Genomic DNA, 19,675 nt, shown 5'->3' on the forward strand with positions numbered 1-19,675 from the left:
GGAAATAGATTTTGCTTTTTTCGTTAAAAAAAATCATTGTTGTTTTTTTTCCCTTCAACAAGTAAACTTTTTATGGTAAGGGGTTTTGTTATTGCTGTTTTATTTTTAATTCTCCTAAAAGTAACTATAGTTATTCCATAAATGACTCAAGCATATGGAATGCTTCACTCGGGGCAGAGGAACAGAATGCTATGAAAACTGCAATGGCTACAGGCATTCGGTGTTTATTAGAGGTGGGTTTCCCTTTCCTGATCATTCTTTCGTTGGTTATGAGTTACTGTGAAATTACTAAAATGAAATTATATCATTTTTGGTTTGAGGGGTGATGGTAGCAAAGAATGAAATCACTGTGAGGAATTTCGTTGGTAAATCAAACTGCTCTCTGTTAATTAGCTCCCACCTACATACATAGTATAAAAAATAATTGTATGTTTATGAAGGAATAATTAGGGAATGTGCTGAGGTTAATAAGAAAAAATCATGAAGAGAGCAATTTAAGTTAATATCTACATATCATTTTATGTAACCACATCACAGGAGGGGGTCCCAGTTAATTAGATTCCTTTAGTTAAATAGGAAATGTAAAAAAAGAAAAGATACTTAGGGTTTAAATCCAATGTATGCCTGAGTTATATGGGAAAATAATTTTGACTCTTTTCTGAATAGACATATATATATATATGTCAGGCATAAAAATAGAAACTTTGACCTATACCTAAGAAATGTTTCTGCTTAAGTATTGTTCATTTATGACATATAAAATCTGAAACAATATTTTAATAGAAATATTGGCTACAAAATGCAATTTTAAGAGAGTCTTTGCAATATAATTCCATGTCTTGGAGTGATTTTCAATTTAAAAAGTAGACAATGCTCAGAATTCTGAATGCAGACCCAGATGATCATATTTTAGTCTTCTCTTGTAGAAGTTTATAAGATCTGTGGGCAAATATAAATCTACAGACATATGCAATGGGCACAGGCAAACAGATGTTTCTCCTTGGCTCTGTCTGACTCATCCCATCTGCAACCTATCAAAGATGGTAAAATAAATACCCTTTCGTGAACATGAAAAACCGTTCCCTCCATCATTCTTATTGTGCTCAAAACTGTTACCAAAATATTCATAGGAAAAGGGCCTACTATCTCTCCATCTAGATATCACATTCTAGAATCAAAATCTGTGACCTCCAAGGTGAGGAGGTAAGAAAAAAAATTAGTTTCTGTTTATATTAAATTTTTATTCTATCCCTTTAAATATCTATCATAAATTCTATTTATATAACTGCATAGATGAGTGTGTGATGAAAGGTTCTCATTGGTAAGAGTATCCCAAGTTTTATGATAACAGCTCTAGAGTAGCGTTGTGCAACAGATATCTAATGCAAGCAAATGGTTATTTAAAATATTCTAGTAGACGTATTCTTAAGAGATGAAATTAATTATGATAAAATTTTATTTAACCCATATGTCCAAAATTATTAGCATTTCAACATGTAATCAATGCAAAATTTTAATGAGATATTTTACATTCCTTTCTTCATACAATGTCTTTAAAATCTGGTGTACATTTTACAATTACAGCACATCTCAATTTGTTTTAACCATATTTAAAGTGCTCAATGAGCACATGTGGCTTATGGTTACCATATTGAATGGGGCAGGTCTAGAGCACTCTTGGGGAAGACTCACCCGTCTGACAAATAAATGGAAAGGCAATAAACCTGGAGTTAACATCAGGGCAGTTTGATCCTAATTATACTATGAGTTACTGCTCACAAATGGAGTATTGAACACCTGGAGCCAATGTGTACATTGAGACCTTACCTTATAGAAAATAATTATACAAAAGAACCCTGGTTTTAAATGTACAAAAGAACCCTGGTTTTAGTTCTAAGACAATACTTTAATTGCTTGCTTTTGGCTCTTTTTCAGACAAGCAAGCAATAAATTATTTGAAGGTAGCAAGACAAATTTCTCCCAGACTTAAAGGTGTTCTTATATGGCAAAGTTGCATAGGACACAGAAAATAAAATTCTTTTCTTGCAGGACAAGAAGAAATAAGAAAGGGAGCACTGAAAGTGCTATGGTAGTAAAGTAGGCAGAATTCAAAGATGGCCCACAGGATTCCAGCCTGTAGTGTATAAACATACATTCACTCAGTTATTCAATCAAATACTATTCTGGGTGTGCTATAAAAGGATTTTGCAGATGTAATTAAGGTCCCAAATTACTTGACCTTAAGGCTGGGAGACAATCAGGTGGGCCTGATCTAATCAAGCTGCCTTTGAATTTGGGTCTAGAGGTCAGAGAGGTAAAAATTAAAAGATTCAATAATGAGAAAACTGGCACACTGTTGCTATCTTTGAAGATGGAACAGGCTGCATGACAAGGAATGCCCAAGGCAAAGAATAAGCAATGAAACAAGAGTCACAGTCCTATAACTGCAAGGACCCAGATTCTGCCAACCACTTGAGTAAACTTGGAAAAGGACTCCAACCTCTGGGTGAGAACATAGCCTAGACAGCACCTTTATTTCAGCCTGGTGACATCCTAAGGAGAGAACCCAGCCATGTCTATACTTTTTTTTTTAACATCTTTATTGGAGTATAATTGCTTTACAGTGGTGTGTTAGTTTCTGCTTTATAACAGTGAACCAGCTATACATATACATATATCCCCATATCTCCTCCCTCTTGTGTCTCCCTCCCACCCTCCCTATCCCATCCCTCTAAGTGGTCACAGAGCACTGAGCTGATCTCCCTGTGCTATGCAGCTGCTTCCCACTAGCTATCTATATTACATTTGGTAGTGTATATATGTCCATACCACTCTCTCACTTCATCCCAGCTTACCCTTCCCCCTCTCCCTGTCCTCAAATCCATTCTCTACATCTGGGTCTTTATTTCTGTCTTACTCCTAGGTTCTTCAGAACCTTTTTTTTATTTGGATTCCATATATATGTGTTAGCATACAGTATTTGTTTTTCTCTTTCTGACTTACTTCACTCTGTATAACAGTCTCTAGGTCCATCCACCTCACTACCCTCAGAATGGGAGAAAATATTTGCAAATGAAGCAACTGACAAAGGATTAATCTCCAAAATATACAAGCAGCTCATGCAGCTCAATATCAAAAAAACAAACAACCCAATCCAAAAACGGACAGAAGACCTAAATAGACATGCCTGTACTTTTACCTATAGAACTGTGTTTTTGTTTGTATTTCTGTTTTTAAGCTGCTAAGTTTATGGTAATTTTTTATATGATAATAAAAAAACTTATATAGCAGTTGAACAATTCATTCACTTTACCTAACCACAAAGTTTTTTTTTTAATCCTTACCATTTTAGTTATCAAATATATAATCTAGATTTACAATATTTTGAATTTCAAAATAGGTTTTGAGGGCAAACTCTGATAGTTTTAGATGCTAAATTCACTAATACCTTCACACTGGAGAAGTTTAATACATTCACGATTATATAATTATTCTGATTTTTTTTCTATAAAACACTAAAATCATTTCACACACATACTAAGCATGATTTTAAGGATTAAATACCTGGAGTAGGTAAATGATCAAAGATATATGCTATATGTGGTAACCCTCATCATTCTATAGCATATTAAATTCCAAGATATTCAAACAATAGTATTTGGGTGCTGACTAGATGAGAAGGCATTACCTTAGGACTTCCAAAAATTTACTGATAACTTTTGTGTCAGATGTTAGTAAGGGACCAGGTCAAATGCCATTTTTTACAATATATACAAACATATATATATATATATATATATATATATATATATATATATATATAACTAGTTGTTTAACATATTTACGTCTTAGTCATTTGAAAACATGAAGTAATTTTTCTTTATTAGGAATTACTTGTTCATTTTGCCATCTCTAACTTTTTCACTTCCTTTGTACCTTGTCAATGTATCTCTCTATATACCAGCTACAGAAATGTTTGTAATGGGTTTATATTTTTAGTTGGTTGCAATTTAGACAGCTCTTAGTCTGAAAGATATTAGAAATAAAATATTATGAAATAAAATTTAATATTCTAGTCTACTAAAATCCCGAATAAAAATCCTGAGTGATATCGATGACATAATTATACCTCTAAATTGTACTCTATATGAAAACAATGCCAGGGGTTGAATATTGGAAAAACACATGCAAAGTACTTTTAAAACTGTAAATATCTGTCTAAAGAAAGGAGCCGAGGCTTCAGGAATATCTTTCATTTAATTGCTTCCATTTTTAATAAAACACATTGGATTGTCAGTAACGAATTTCAGTGAAGCTTGAGATATTCTGAGATAACTGACTGAAGGCAGTCCTGACATCATTCCAGTTGAGAAATTAATAATTACAAACACCATAATTTCTATGCTGTAGCAAGATGCTTATGGGAAAGAGTGAAAAAGGATTCATAATGGTTCCCTCGATCCACTGAATTTTTGCTCTGACACTTAACTAGTATAATAAACATCTTCCCAGTTCAATAATGCTATCTTTAGATTTTCTATTACAGTTCTAAAGTCAATGCTCTTAAAATCTCTTTTGACTTTCAACCTTAACTATGACTTCTGGTCACATTTTTACAGTCAGTGGTTTTGAGTTTAATATTAATGTTTCCAGGATCTGTAAAAGCTTTGTAACAATGTGTGGGCATTTTGGTATCATTATAAAAGCCACTCATGCAACCTTGTGCCACTAAATACTTTTGTTTAAAAGAACCACTTGAACTGTATGAACAGGAATTAACAACAACTGATCTGAGATGTTTTACTCTTGCCTTATGCTTCTTTGACAATTTTGGTATTTTATGCGTACTGGGAAGTGTGGGACCCAAATCAGCTGGAAAAGAAGAAATTCACACATTCTCCTTCACCTCTTCGAATGCTCTTTAATTCAAAAGTAAATTTAGTGTCTAGAACACGGTGGACTAAGGATAGACTTATAATAAAAAGCCTGTGTACTTTTATTTATTGTACTTAGGGATCATAACACAACTGTCACTCAAATAAGGTAACTATCTACAGGCAACTTTGACCGTTCGATTTGGACATAAGAATTAAGTTCCTTGGGGGCAAAACAAAGAAAACGGATTGTGCCATTTGTGAAAGTGGTGCCAACAATATCACATCATCTCTCTCATATATCACACATGGGTCACACTGCTAAAGAATAAGCCGTTATGTGACCTCTTAGGTAATAACCGCTATATCGTAAAGTAAAAGTGTGACACAGGCATTAAAATGCGACAGGAATATAAAACGTTTCAAATATCTGGCTATATGAGATTTAGGGAGTTAAACTAAGTTCAATTACCTTATTTCATATTGTGAAGCATTCAGGATAATTGAGTTGAAACAAACAGCCAGATTAAAATGCTTGAACATATATCTAGTAGTTGTTATAATTTCTGTCACAAATTCAATAAAAATTATTAGTTTACAGTCTGAATTGCTAGCTAACAAAAAAATGCTTTGCCAAATAGAGACTTTGCTTGCTGAGATGAACAAGTTTAGTCTCTAATGGAGTAAGGATTTTAAAAAAGCTTTGGATATATGTTCGACAAAGAAACTAAAATAGAATAGAATCTAATACATTGTTTATCAGAATCTATATGAAAACAGCATATATGCAAGCTAAAATAAATTGCATACAAAAAATAATAATAAACTTTTTGAAACATATTTCTTCATAAGATCCTTGATTGGGAAGGAAGAGCATCAAAGCTAAATGCTATTTTTAAGGCATTTATTTCAGATAAGGAAAGAATGGAGACGTTTCAAAATATCAAGTATTATTTTCACTATAAGTAGCATATTCTAGGAGGCTACAGGTAAAAACAAAATTCTATACTGTCCTATCCAATCTTCCTAGAAGAAATTCCAGCAGAAGCCTGTAAGGTAAATCGAGTGTGGAAAACCAATTCACAAATTGCAGGCTCGGGAAAGAATAACACTGCTTAGAAAATGAAAGTCGATCAAGATTGGAAACATTTCACCTGTTTTCATTTAAATCTTCAATTTCTTTTCCTGCTGGTTTAGGAAATAGAATATAGCATAATGGGGCAGTAGGGAGTATGAACTCTAAATATCTTGAAATGGCCACATTGACACGCTCAATGTAACTTTCTATAACTAAAAAAAAACTAGGCTTTGGATAATCTCCCAGTTAAAGCATGGTTTATGAAACTTAAAACATTATTTTATATAAAGTTTTGTCCTCCTATTATGTAACATTTATTTTAATCAATTCAGACAGAAGCTTAAAGAAAACTGTGATGGAATTTAAAAATGGAAAATGATCTGAATATTACTAGACTAGTCACCTGCTTTCAATTAAATATATACCCACCCCATTTCAGAGAGGTAAGCATTTACTGCAATACTAAGGACCTGAAAAAGGAGGTACCTGTTACTTTTACTTCTCACCCAATCCATGTCAAAATGCTCTATGGTCATAAATACTTTTCCAAAGTGTCCAAGCTAAATCTTTCATGTAAATTCCAAATTGTCTTATAAACAGCCTCTGGCAAGTCAATCAAATCTAACAAGTCAATACAATTGAAGAACAGAGTCACATTGCTTTAAATTTAAGTTCAAAACAGGTATTAATTAAAGATATCTAGAGTTTTCTGAAAGGAACAATTAGTTACCTACTACCAATTCTTTGAGATCATTATACGTAGAAGTGTGCTAAAAAAATTTAAGTACTTAAAACCTGAGAAATTTTGATATGTTAATTCCATAGCCATTGAACTATTGGATTAATGTCCTGATATAAAATACTAATAGAACACAACATCATGAGATTTTTAAAAAGATTGTTTTGCTAATATTTCAACTAGAGTCATAAATATCACCAGTGAACATATACTAGATAATGGCACCTTTGCGTTATCTCATTTAATCTTCACACCAATGTTATGAGGTATAAGGATTCTCATTTTAAATATTACCATTATTGTCCCCATTTTACAGATAAAAAATATTGTAGAGTCAACACTTGAACTCAGGCTTTCACATTCAAGAACCTCTGCTCTTTATGGTCACCTATTTATGACAAAACTCATCTGAATTAGGTGTATTAGTCTGAAACTATACGGAATGGCCTGGGAATCTATGCAAGCAAGAGGACTGAAAATTCCCAAACCACTTTTTTTTAAATGTTGCAAATATTAAATCTATAAGATACACTATGATTTTGAGTTATATAACCTCAGTTAGTATCATTGAAAACCACAAGTCACCCATCACTATGGTTTTAACTCTTTCTCTGTCTCTGCATATGCCTCTGCCTATGACCTACTGCCATTGGTACCAGTGGCCCTCGCTATGACAGTGATTCTCAAGATGAAGAAAGAAATGTCCTCCCTTCCTTCAAAGGACTATCAAAGAGGTAGTGGGACACATCAAAGCTCCCTGGGTGACTCTGAGAGACTTCCCTCCCCCTAGAGGGATATGTTCCTCCATCCTCAACGTTTAAAATATTTGATATCTACAGAAATAATAAGGAATAGCATTTAATGAGTGATTAATTTAAACCAGGCACTGTTTTATAGACTCATTCAATCTTCATAGCCAATTTATGAATGATATTAATATTCCTATTGTATAATGAAGAAAGTGAAGCTCAGATAATATAAGGAACTTGCCTAAGGTCACACATCTAAAAAATGGTAGAACCTGACTCTGAACTCAGAAAATTGAATTCCAAAGACAGCACACTTCACCACCACACTACATCGCCTCTCGTTAATTGGCTGTGATAATTATTAAAAAATCATCAAAACAAATGTGAAAACATGCTTCAAAGTGATAGTACAGTGACTCAACCAAAGGCTCAAGGAGGAAAAAATATTTCATGTATATAGGAACAATCTAAAATAGACGCTAGCTTATAAAACTGTAGTTTGGACCTTAGGTTCTCTTTCCCTCCCTCTTTCTCTCTCTGTCTCTCTCTTATTGATTTTTTTTCCCATAATTTGACCTTGCTCTGAACGACTGTACTAACTGGTCTTGATTATGCCCAAATGCCAAAGTGCCACTGTTGTATAAGTCAATTAACTCTATCACATTCTTTTTTTTTTTAGAGTTTAATTCTCTATTTACTTCATTAAAATAATTTGTTAATAAGACATATCACTCATTTGACTGTTTTAAAAACATTTAAAGGCAAAATACCATATAACTGAAAAAAAAACTACAACTAAATTACATGACAGATGAATCTCATAAATATAATATTTAGCAAAAGAAGCCAGATGTAAAGAGGACATAGTGTATGATTCAATTTATACAAGTACAAAAACAGGCAAACTGACCTATGTTGTTAGCATTCAAGGCAGTTGTTACCCTCAGAATGGAGCACAAGAAGTGTTTCTCATTCTGATACTATTCTGTTTCTTGATCTGGCTGATGATTACATAAATGTTTCATTTGGAGAAATTCACTGAGCTTTACACTTATGTTTTATGTATTTTTACACTATATATGTTATATTTCAATCAAAACTTTACATGAAAAGGCAGTGCTTTATCCAAAACAGTTGCTTTGCTAATTGTAATTTAGTACTACTTTCTCTCTTCCAAAAGATACAATTAACTTGTTTCATAAAGAAAGCTAACAATATTTCCACATAACATTGTAAAGTTACTATTTTCCTAAATATGAGATGTTTTAAAAGTCAAATTTATTGAGGTATAATTTATATACAGTACAATTCATTTTTTTAAACTGAATGACCATTTTTGACAAGCCCATACATTTGTGCAACCGTCACCACTATCAAGATACAGAACAGTTCCTTCATCTCCTCAAATTTCCTTATGACCTTTTGTTGTCCAACTCATCTCCCAACTCCCAGTTCCTGGCAATACTGATCGACTTCTGTCTCCATAGTTCTTCCTTTCCAAGAATGCCTTATAAATGGAATTCTATACTATGTATCCTTTTAAGCCTAGCGTCTTTCATTTAGCTTAATGTTTTTATTTTTAATAGATCTTTATTGGAGTATAATTGCTTCATAACACTGTGTTAGTTAATGTTGCATAACAAAGTGAATCAGCCATATGCATACACATGTCCCCATATTGCTTCCCTCTTGAGCCTCCCTCCCACCCTCCCTATCCCACCCCTCTAGGTTGTGGCAAAGCACCAAGCTGATCTCCTGTGCCATGCTGCTGCTTCCCACTAGCTAAATATTTTACATGGTAGTGTATATATGTCCCTGCTACTCTCACTTCGCCCCAGCTTTGCCCTCCCACCCCATGTCCTCATGTCCATTTTCTATGTCTACCTCTTTATTCCTGCCCTGAAACTAGGTTCATCAGTACCATTTTTTTTTTTTTTTAGATTCCATACATATGTGTTAGCATACAGTACTTGTTTTTCTCTTTCTGACTTACTTCACTCTGTATGACAGACTCTAGGTCCATCCACCTCACTACAAATAACTCAATTTCATTTCTTTTTATGGCTGAGTAATATTCCATTGTATATATGTGCCACATCTTCTTTATCCATTCATCTGTCGATGGACATTTAGGCTGGTACCATGTCCTGGCTATTGTAAATAGTGCTGCAATGAACATTGTGGTACATGTCTCTTTTTGAATTATGGTTTTCTTAGGATATATGTCCAGTAGTGGGATTGCTGGGTCATATGGTAGTTCTATTTTTAGTTTTTTAAGGACCTCCATACTTTTTCCCATAGTGGTTGTATCAATTTACATTCCCACTTATTTTTATATTCTTCCTAACCTATCTGTTAGTTTCCTAGTCTAATTTTATTTTTTACTTTGTTACTGCCTTTTGTTTTTTTTTTTCTTTTGCTGCCTCAGGCGGCTTGTGGGATATTGGTTCACGAGCCTGGGGTCAGGCTGAAGTTCCTGCACTGGAAGCTCTGAGTCTGAACGACTGGCCTCACAGAGAACCTCAGACCCCAGGGAATATTCATTGGAGTGAGGTCTCATGGATTTACTCATCTCAGCACCAAGACCCAGCTCTACCCAACAGCCTACAAACCCCAGTGTTGGAAGCCTCAGGCCAAACAACCAGTAAGACAGGAACACAATCTCACTCATTCAAAAAAAAAAATGAGATGGCAAAAAAATATGTCACAGATGAAGGAGCAAGGTAAAAACCTACAAGACCAAATAAATGAAGAGGAAATAGGCAGTCTACCTGAAAAAGAATTCAGAGTAATGATAGTAAAGAAGACCCAGAATCTTGGAAATGGAATGCAGGCATGCACTGAGAAAATACAAGAAATGTTTAACAAAAATCTAGATGAACTACAGAACAAACAAACAGAGATGAACAACACAATAACGGAAATGAAAAATACACTAGAAGGAATCAATAATAGAATAACTGAGGCAGAAGAACTAATAAGTGAGCTGGAAGACAAAATGGTGGAAATAACTGCCAAGGAGCAGAATAAAGAAAAAGGAATGAAAAGAATTGAGGACAGTCTCAGAGACCTCTGGGACAACACTAAATGCACCAACATTTGAATTATAGGGGTCCCAGGAGAAGAAGAGAAAAAGAAAGGGTCTGAGAAAATAGTTGAAGAGATTATAGTGGAAAATTTCCCTAACATGGGAAAGGAAATAGCCACCCAAGTCCAGGAAGCACAGAGAGTCCCATACAGATAAACTCTAGGAAAAACACACCGAGACACATATTAATCAAACTAACAAAAATTAAATTCAAAGAAAAAATATTAAAAGCAGTGAGGGAAAAACAAAATATAACATACAAAGGAATCCCCATAAGGTTATCAGCTGATTTTTCAGCAGAAACTCTGCAAGCCAGAAGGGAGTGGCAGGATATAATTAAAGTGATGAAAGGGAAAAAGCTACAACCAAGATTACTCTAACCAGCAAGGATCTCATTCAGATTCGATGAAGAAGTCATCAGACAAGTGAAAGCTAAGAGAATTTAGCACCACCAAACCAGCTTTACCACAAATGCTAAAGAAACTTCTCTAGGTAGGAAACACAACAGAAGAAAAAGACCCACAAAAACAAACCCAGAACAATTAAGAAAATGGTAAGAGGGACATGCATATCAATAATAACCTTAAATATAAATGGATTAAATGCCCCAACCAAAAGACACAGACCGGCTGAATGGATACAAAAACAAGACCCATATATATGCTGTCTACAAGAGACCCACTTCACACCTAGGGACACATACAGACTGAAAGTGAGGGGATGGAAAAAAGATATTCCATGCAAATGGAAATCAGAAGAAAGCTGGAGTAGCAATACTTGTATCAGGTAAAATGGACTTTAAAATAAAGACTGTTACAAGAGATAAGGAGGGACACTGCATAATGATCAAAGGATCAATCCAAGAAGAAGATATAACAATTATAAATGCTTATGCACCCAACATAGGAGCATATCAATACATAAGGCAAATGCTAACAACCATGAAAGGAGAAATCGACAGTAACACAATAATAGTAGGGGACTTTAACACACCACTTACACCAATGGACAGATCATCCAAACAGAAAATTAATAAGGAAACACAAGCTTTAAATGACACAATAGACCAGATAGATCTATTTGATATTTATAGAACATTCCACCCAAAAGTGGCAGAATATACTTTCTTCTCAAGTGCACATGGAACATTCTCCAGGATAGATCACATCTTGGGTCACAAATCAAGACTCAGTAAATTTAAGAAAATTGATACTGTATCAAGCATCTTTTCTGCCCACAACGCTATGAGATTGGAAACCAATTACAGGAAAAAAACTGTAAAAAACACAAATACATGGAAGCTAAATAGTGTGCTACTAAATAACCAAGAGATCACTGAAGAAATCAAAGAAGAAATAAAAAAATACACAGAAACAAATGACAATGAAAATACGATGGCTCAAAACCTATGGGACACAGCAAAAGCATTTCTAAGAGGGATGTTTATAGCAATACAATCTTACATCAAGAAACAAGAAAAATCTCAAATAAACAATCTAACACTACACTTAGCTTAATGTTTTTGAGATCCATACATGTTTTGTGTAAGTCAGCAGTTTGTTCCGTTCTGTTGCTGAGTAATGTTACAATGTATAGATATACCACAGTTAAAAAACATTTGAGTAATTTCCAGGTTCTGGTGATTTTGAATAAAACCACTACAAACATTTATGTATAGGTTTTTGTATAAACATTAGTGAAATATTTTGTTTTTTAATTCTAACTTGTAATTTCACCTGCACAAAATATTTTCTACACTGCCTTTAGCCTATAGTAATTCTTATGCCTAGGGAATATACCAACCAGTTCAAAATAACATAAAATCAGAAATTGAATCAAGTAACAAACACCTGCAAATTCTGCAAATTACACTCTTAAAAATATTTTTTGCAGTCATCTACATAATTAAGAACATAAATACTATTAAAGCTCTAGATTACTATTTAAAATATTGTTTAAATTTTACAAAATTAAAAATCAATGATATTACTAATTTGGATTCTACAGTCATAATGAAAAAGGAAGAAGAGGTAAGAAATGTGGCTTGAAAAGTAAAGGGTTACATGCCTCTTTCACAACTCCCTAATTTAACGTATTATAAATTTCACCCAGCTGGTTAGTACTTTTTTATCCATGATAACTGGGAAAGGATTTGAGTGACAAAATGGAAACATGGTAGATGTTACCTAGCATGTTGTGGTAAAGTGGAATGGCCCGTCCAAAGGTAGTAAATGCAGTCATGACTAGTAGGACCGCTACACCTGCAGGCAATTACAGAACAGAAAACATCATTCTCCATTCACAGTGGCATGCACACACATGCACCAGTGCTCACACATGGAGCCTTGGAGGAAGAACATGGGAAGCAAGCACACCAAGTACCTATCCATCAGGCCGATGCAGTCTTCAATACTTGAGCCTATGCACCTGCAGAAGATCCAAATTTTAAAAATACAAGGAAAGAGAAATTAGTCATTTTTAAACAGAAGATATAAGACAAATACCAATGGTGTCAAACTCTTAATTATTGTTAATAGACAATTTTTGAATATCATGAATTTAAAGCTAGTGAGAAGGTTACTGTACTTGATGGATACCCAGAAATAAATTGTAAATACTACACAAATGGAATGCAAAGAAACAAGTCCACAGTAAAGGAAACTGTACTCTGTTTCTGTGGATAATTTCCAAGCACATATTGCTCATTTCTAATACTTTACATTCATTTGAATCATTGGTGATATTATGTCTTGATGAATAACTTGATATTTCAATGGCTATAATTGGTTTCATGTATACAGTTTCTTCTAAAAGGCTTTAAGCTGAAGTGAAAAACAGAATCAATAAAAAAGAAAACATGAGCTATTCAATATAATATAATAAACTGATGCTTAATACTCATTATTAAAGATTGATTTTAGCAGAAAATGAGTTAATGTGCTTTAATGTTATTCTCATGGATACTTTACACAATCACATTGTTCCATTCCTTGGTTGTGACTGTCTTTAAAACATACTTATCTTTAAACATGAATTCATTTAACAAGCAAATTAACTGGTTTCACCATACTGCAGTTTATCTTGATACTTGCTTTTAAAAAAGCAGTGCCATAACAGTCAAGTGAAAACAGGTTTTTAAACTGCCATAATATCTAACTCAAACAATAAAAAATAAGTAAATACTCCCCAAGGAAATGAATAACTTGAGACTCAGGTAAGTAAAGAATCCACAGAGGTTAACATTTAAGTAAAATTATATAAGTACACAGAATTCTGATTTTGAAGTATTACAGAAATATTTCTTCCATCTACCAATAAATTTGAATTGTATTTCTTTCCCTTTTCTCTCATTAAACACATATAGCTGCAGTGCAGTATCAAGATTCCTTGTACAGCTGTGATTTATTGAACTGTCTAATTCTTCTGGTAATATTTTTTCCAAATTCTAATTTCTAAAACTGAAAAAGAAGTTGAAGTTAAAATCATTATGTAATGAAGTAATAAGGTGCTCTTGTATAAGGCCAGACTGTCCATTATATCTTTAGAAAACTCTGTAACACGTAAATAAATATAACTATGTATAATAATAATTAAGTCACTATTTTCCTCCTTCATCAGTATCAGTTATAATATTCCTACTAGGTGGAAAATTATTTTTCTTTTGAGGATTGGCTTTGAGCGGCTTAGAAAAATATTAATGTACAGAAATACATGAAATACACTGTGAAAAAGGCTTTTAAAAAAAAGCAAATAAGAAATGTAAATAAAAATATAGAGCACATAGCATTGAATTGGTTCCAAAATTCATAATCAAAACCATTTCTAAAAATAAAAAACAATTAGTATAAAAGTTTGCAAATTGTCTTATATGGTTTTCTTTTATTCCAAAGGACTTATTTTTTTCTAGTTTCCAGTTATACCTTCTTCAAAATGCTTTCTTAAAAATACAGTAGTGCCATTTTTGTAAAATTAATAGTCTACTTCTTACTTCCAAATGATAATCTGAAAGCTATGGTTAGTTTGTAATCTGTATTTATTATAACCTTTGTAAGATAAATGTATTTGAAAGTAAGCTTTAACTTGAGGGGAAAGTTAAAGAGTGAATAATGAAAGATCTTCATTCATCCATTAAAAAAAAAAAACTCCGTCACATGCCTACTAAGTGTTCCTACTATTCTAGGAGCTGGGGGGAGAAAAAAGATGAATTAGACATTTTCCTATTTTTAATGAGCTCAAACTTTAATGAAGGAGACAGATGCATAAACATATGTGTATTGTACAATATGATAAATATAATGAGGAACAAGAATCAGTGACTTAGGAGAGTGTGGAGGAGGGACACAGAGTTTCAGAAGGTTGGGGTCACACGCTCAGAGAAGTTAGAAAACTGAAGTTCAGAGTTCAGAGTCCTGATAACCAGGATTGGGGTGGCAATAATTTCTAAGGGGTAAGAAACAGCAGGAGCAAAAGCATCGATCTGAGGAAGGGTAGAGAGTATACAAACAGCTACAAATAATTCTGAATAGTTAGAGAACAACATATGAGGCAACAGGGAGAAGGAAAAAAAGAAGCTAGATCACTAGAAAGGAACCAGAACTGAAGACTGCCTGCTTAGGAACAAACAATGGGAAACCACTGCAGGGTTTTAAAGAAGTTGTGAAATTGCTAGATGTGTGTTATACATTGATCTCTTTGCCCACTGAAGGCTAGTCAGCTGGGAGCCAGACAGATTCCTTTGGCACAGAGACTGTTTTAGTCTCTGTAAGAGATGATGAAGGATTAAACTAGGGAAACAGTAACTAAGATAGAGGCAGAGTTGGATTTAAGGAATACCTTGAAACGTATGCGGAAAAAAAAAAAAATACAGTAGTTGGTGGCTGATTTGATGATGGAAGAGGAAAGATCAGAGGAGTTAAAGATGACTCATACTGAGAATAGTGGTACCATCAGTGAGAGAATGCAAGAGGAGGAATACCTTCCTCTGTGTGTGTGTGTGTGTTCCGGAAGCAGGGTTGATAGTTTGTTTCAGTCTTAGGTATCTAAAGTTTAGTGTGGTTTTCCTACATCCAGGTAGAAATGTTCCTCAGCATCTGGAAAGATGAGTCTGGTGGAGGGGGCGGTGTGGGGGGAGGAGAGGGAAGCAGGAGGCACAGGTACAATGATCCAGTTTTAAAACATCATACAGGAGAAGGCTGAAATCATGTAAGAGGATGTGATGGCTGAAGAAGGATCTATAAAGTGAGAAAAGCAGAGACTGAGACTGAAACTCCAATAATTAGTAAATGACATAAGATGAGCTCATAAGCCAGAAACATAGGAAAATATGTTTGAGTAAAATCAATTAATTGCAGTGTCATGGAAGCCAAATCATGAAAAAACTTCAGGAAATGGATGATCATTGATCGTTGTCAAGTGCAAGAGAGGTCTATTAAAAGAACTACTAAGAGTATGTTAGTTGTCATAGTCAAGGTCACTAGAATTTAGGTTGCTGTGAGTTGAGAAGCAAATTGCAAATAAGAGAATAGAAGCAAGGGAAAAGGGAAGAGCTACTGAGGGGGTGGGGTGTGAGGTCAAGAAAGTTTGTCTAGGAGATTTTGTAGGATATTTGAGATTTAAAGGTATTTATAAGTTGAGGATAAAACAAGAATGGAAGACAGAATAAGAGTGTGGTCCCATTTTTTCTAAATACAAATCACTGCGTATTTAAAGACGTATATTTTATTTCAACTCTTTGTACTTGACATAAGCAAATAATTAGCACATGCAATTTATGTAGATTCAGGAAAATCAAAGAATAATGGAAACATTAAACTTTTGAAGAGTCAAAATCCTAAATAAGAGACTGAATAAAGATGTGAAATAATACAATTCTCTAGATAATTAGTGTCCTCAAGTAGAAACTTTACAGAAAGTTCAGAAAGAGAAACTGTAACATGTTAATATAATATATTAAAAAAACTGGAATTCCAAATATTGAGCTGTGTTTAACATTTGCTTGTACTTACTGATTTATGAACACCTTGATATACCCATACAAGTAACATAGTTGAGATATTTTGACAAAATCTTCTCTGAATTTTGAAATTAAAATGGAAAAATATTTTAAAATTTCATTACAGAAGTTATCGACAATAATTCCACAAGCAGCCCTTCTTTTGTTCTCTCCAGCAATGGAAATTCTTTCATTACATACATTTAAAAATATAAAAAGAATTGATAAGAAAAATATTAAGGCATATAGAAATTTTAATAGTATCAAATCATGATTCTAATGTTACTAAAAACTTTTAATGAATTTTTTAAAGATGCCCTATTAAAAATAAATATCCCAGGGCTTCCCTGGTGACGCAGTGGTTGAGAGTCCGCCTGCCGATGCAGGGGACACGGGTTCGTGCCCCGGTCCGGGAGGATCCCACATGCCGTGGAGCGGCTGGGCCCATGAGCCACGGCCACTGGGCCTGCGCATCCGGAGCCTGTGCTCCGCAACGGGAGAGGCCACAGCAGTGAGAGGCCCGCTTACCGCAAAGAAGAAAAAAAAAAAAAATCCCAGTTCACGTCTCCAAACAAAAATTAAATTGACATTCATCATGGACGTAAGTGGTATTAGTAAAGAAACTATGATCTTTGCCCTTACGACTACTCAACTGCACACTAAATTTAGTTTACATGTCCTCTTTTAAAATTTCTACCTTGCTAATTTCAAATATGAGTATCATTTCTAAGTTTTAAATTCTTGCTAATCATTTCAAAATACACAGAGATCTCTGATGAAAGGATATAAATTGTAAGAATAAAAATTCACTGGACTGTGACTTCCTAGTGATCAAGAGCTGTGTTTTGCTTATTTCTGAACTTAGCTATCACTGTATCTGATACACAACAGGTGTTCAATATAACAAAGTTGAAGAATGAATGAAATGAGAAAGGCTGCTAAAATAAAAGTTCTCTAGTCAAGGCAAGAAGAGACAATGTTATTTTTTTTTCCTCTAGGAATATTAGTGAGACTCTCCTGATAGGTACTAGCTAAATGGATCACCTATTTTAAAAACATCTAAAGAACTTATTAGAGTCAATACATTTAATGTACTTTTAGAGTGGTAAAAGGGCTTTTAAGGTATTACATGATAATTTTACTTTCAGATGATCATTAAACAGTATTCAAAGTAAGAACTTCCTTCTGAAAAATGATTTGAAAGACTATTTCCATTAACTTGGTTCCTGAATTATCCAGCTGACATAATGTTGGCATATAAAAGAAAAGCTGTTTTCCAAAGTGGAGTTGGCATGGTGAGCTCACACTTACTGATAGGTCATTTATTATGTATGTTTAGGAATAAAAATAGTCACTTGTCCCATCATCCCTACTGCCCCTATGATCTTCCTAGGGAAAGATTCTATCTCTACATGCTCAATTTGAAAGGAAGGGACTGAATGCATAGAGCACCTCATTGCTTCATTAAAAGAATCTCAAAGCACAGTGTTGCACTGCAGTAGTGTACAGAGGAGGGCTTAAGCATTTAGAAATGCCCAAATCCTAAATTCCATTCTGAGGCTGAGACCACAGAACTCTTAGGAAGTGAGTGAACCTGGACAATGCGGATGCTGTTAGAAAAAGGATGGCAGGAAGATAAATGAAAACAAAGACAAGAAACTGACAGGATTAAGTCAGTCATTACAGAATCCATTTACCTTAGAAGATGCCAGGGAGTACACTAGTCAAATTCTGTCTCACCATCATTCTGCACCAGTGAATTTAAAGTCATCATTTTATTTAGTAGGGTTCCCAAGTGATCTGGTCAGGTTTGTTTCCTGTTACACCTTCATCCTCCCTTTTGGTTGACATCCAACTTTTGTTACTGTGGTAAATTGATCTATTCGTTGTCCCTCCTTCTACTTTCCCCCCACTATATATCTTTTCTTTTATTATATAATCATGATTTAAAAGGAATGAGAGGAAGACACACCAGCCACACATCCAGACTATGTACGGCTCTGTGATCTCACTTTCATTTCCCTAATGGCTTTGTTGTAATTAGATTTGCAAAAACAGCAAAAGGTCTCATTTTGAATGGCAACAGCTGTTGACATCAACATTACATTGAATAATGTTTGTTTAATTTTAGATGCAAAACAATAAAACCCTCTTGTGGATGATTATTTTAGCAGGCAACGTTTTCCCTTTCTGTTGCTGACCCTTCTGCTCCAGCAATACCAGTATCTTCATGAAATACCCTTAACTGAAGTGTGCCCAAAACTCACCAGGGGAGCAGCTTATTCTTTCTAATTTCCTTGAAGCAGAGTGTCTATTTCAGTATCCTCAAACCAGTGAGGTGGCATTAGCTCTTCCAAGCTGCATTTGAATGGCAGTATATTACTTTACCTTTTGAAGATCTGCCACTTCACAGAGTGAATTAAGCTGATTTCTTGACCTGCAGGAAATTGTAGCAGCATCTGCAAATTGATGTCCTCTTGGCAGAAAATGATGTGGCTTGCTTAACTTCTTCAATATCCCCTAACAGCCAGCCCTTACTCTGGCAGAAAATCTCTTTATGGAATCTCATACTTTCCTGCCAGATCTAAAGCACCCAAGATGATTCTCCACAAGTGTCTCTGTGGGTTTGTATGTGTGTGTGCACATGTGTATGGGCACTCACAATGGAGAAGAGGTTTTCTGGACAGAAGGAGGACAGAGCATGTGAAACTGCCCTTGATTCTAAATTTATTCTCCTTCTACAGGAAAGAGAAGGAAAAGTCCTTATTAAAAGAGAGTTGCTGTCTTTTAAAGAAATAGTTGTGGGGATTTGTTCGATGAAGTGACATTATTTCTTTTATAGTTCAGTGCTTTTCTTCTTTCTGTAATGTCTTTGTTACTCAACTGTTATCAGTATCAAAAGTAGTCTAATTATTATTCATTTTACAATGCATCCTTTTGAAAAGTAGAAAAATGTGTACCCATCCTTGAATTGTCCTATATCGGTTGAAGAAACACTAGGTTGTAGGTTAACCTATAATAGAATCACTTTCACAAAATGTACTTGTATTTTTATTAAAATACATATCACTAGGTTCTTTTTTTTTTTTTTTACCATCACTGCTTTTGCTTATATTTTGCTGAAGGAGTAATACAAGGCAGCATTTATCAAAAAG

The 19,675-nt window shown here is 34.3% G+C and overlaps 1 protein-coding gene across 1 annotated transcript in view; it reads right to left on the reverse strand.

The window, feature by feature from the left end:
* Positions 1-19,675, reverse strand: part of ERBB4 (erb-b2 receptor tyrosine kinase 4) — a 694,050-nt gene that overhangs the window by 250,437 nt on the left and 423,938 nt on the right. The window contains exon 15 of the mRNA XM_065880236.1: positions 12,715-12,789. Within this exon, the coding sequence (XP_065736308.1) occupies positions 12,715-12,789 (75 nt within the window). The remainder of the gene's footprint in view (positions 1-12,714; positions 12,790-19,675) is intronic.

The sequence above is a fragment of the Phocoena phocoena genome, chromosome 7, assembly GCF_963924675.1.
Source record: "Phocoena phocoena chromosome 7, mPhoPho1.1, whole genome shotgun sequence".
NCBI lineage: Eukaryota > Metazoa > Chordata > Mammalia > Artiodactyla > Phocoenidae > Phocoena > Phocoena phocoena.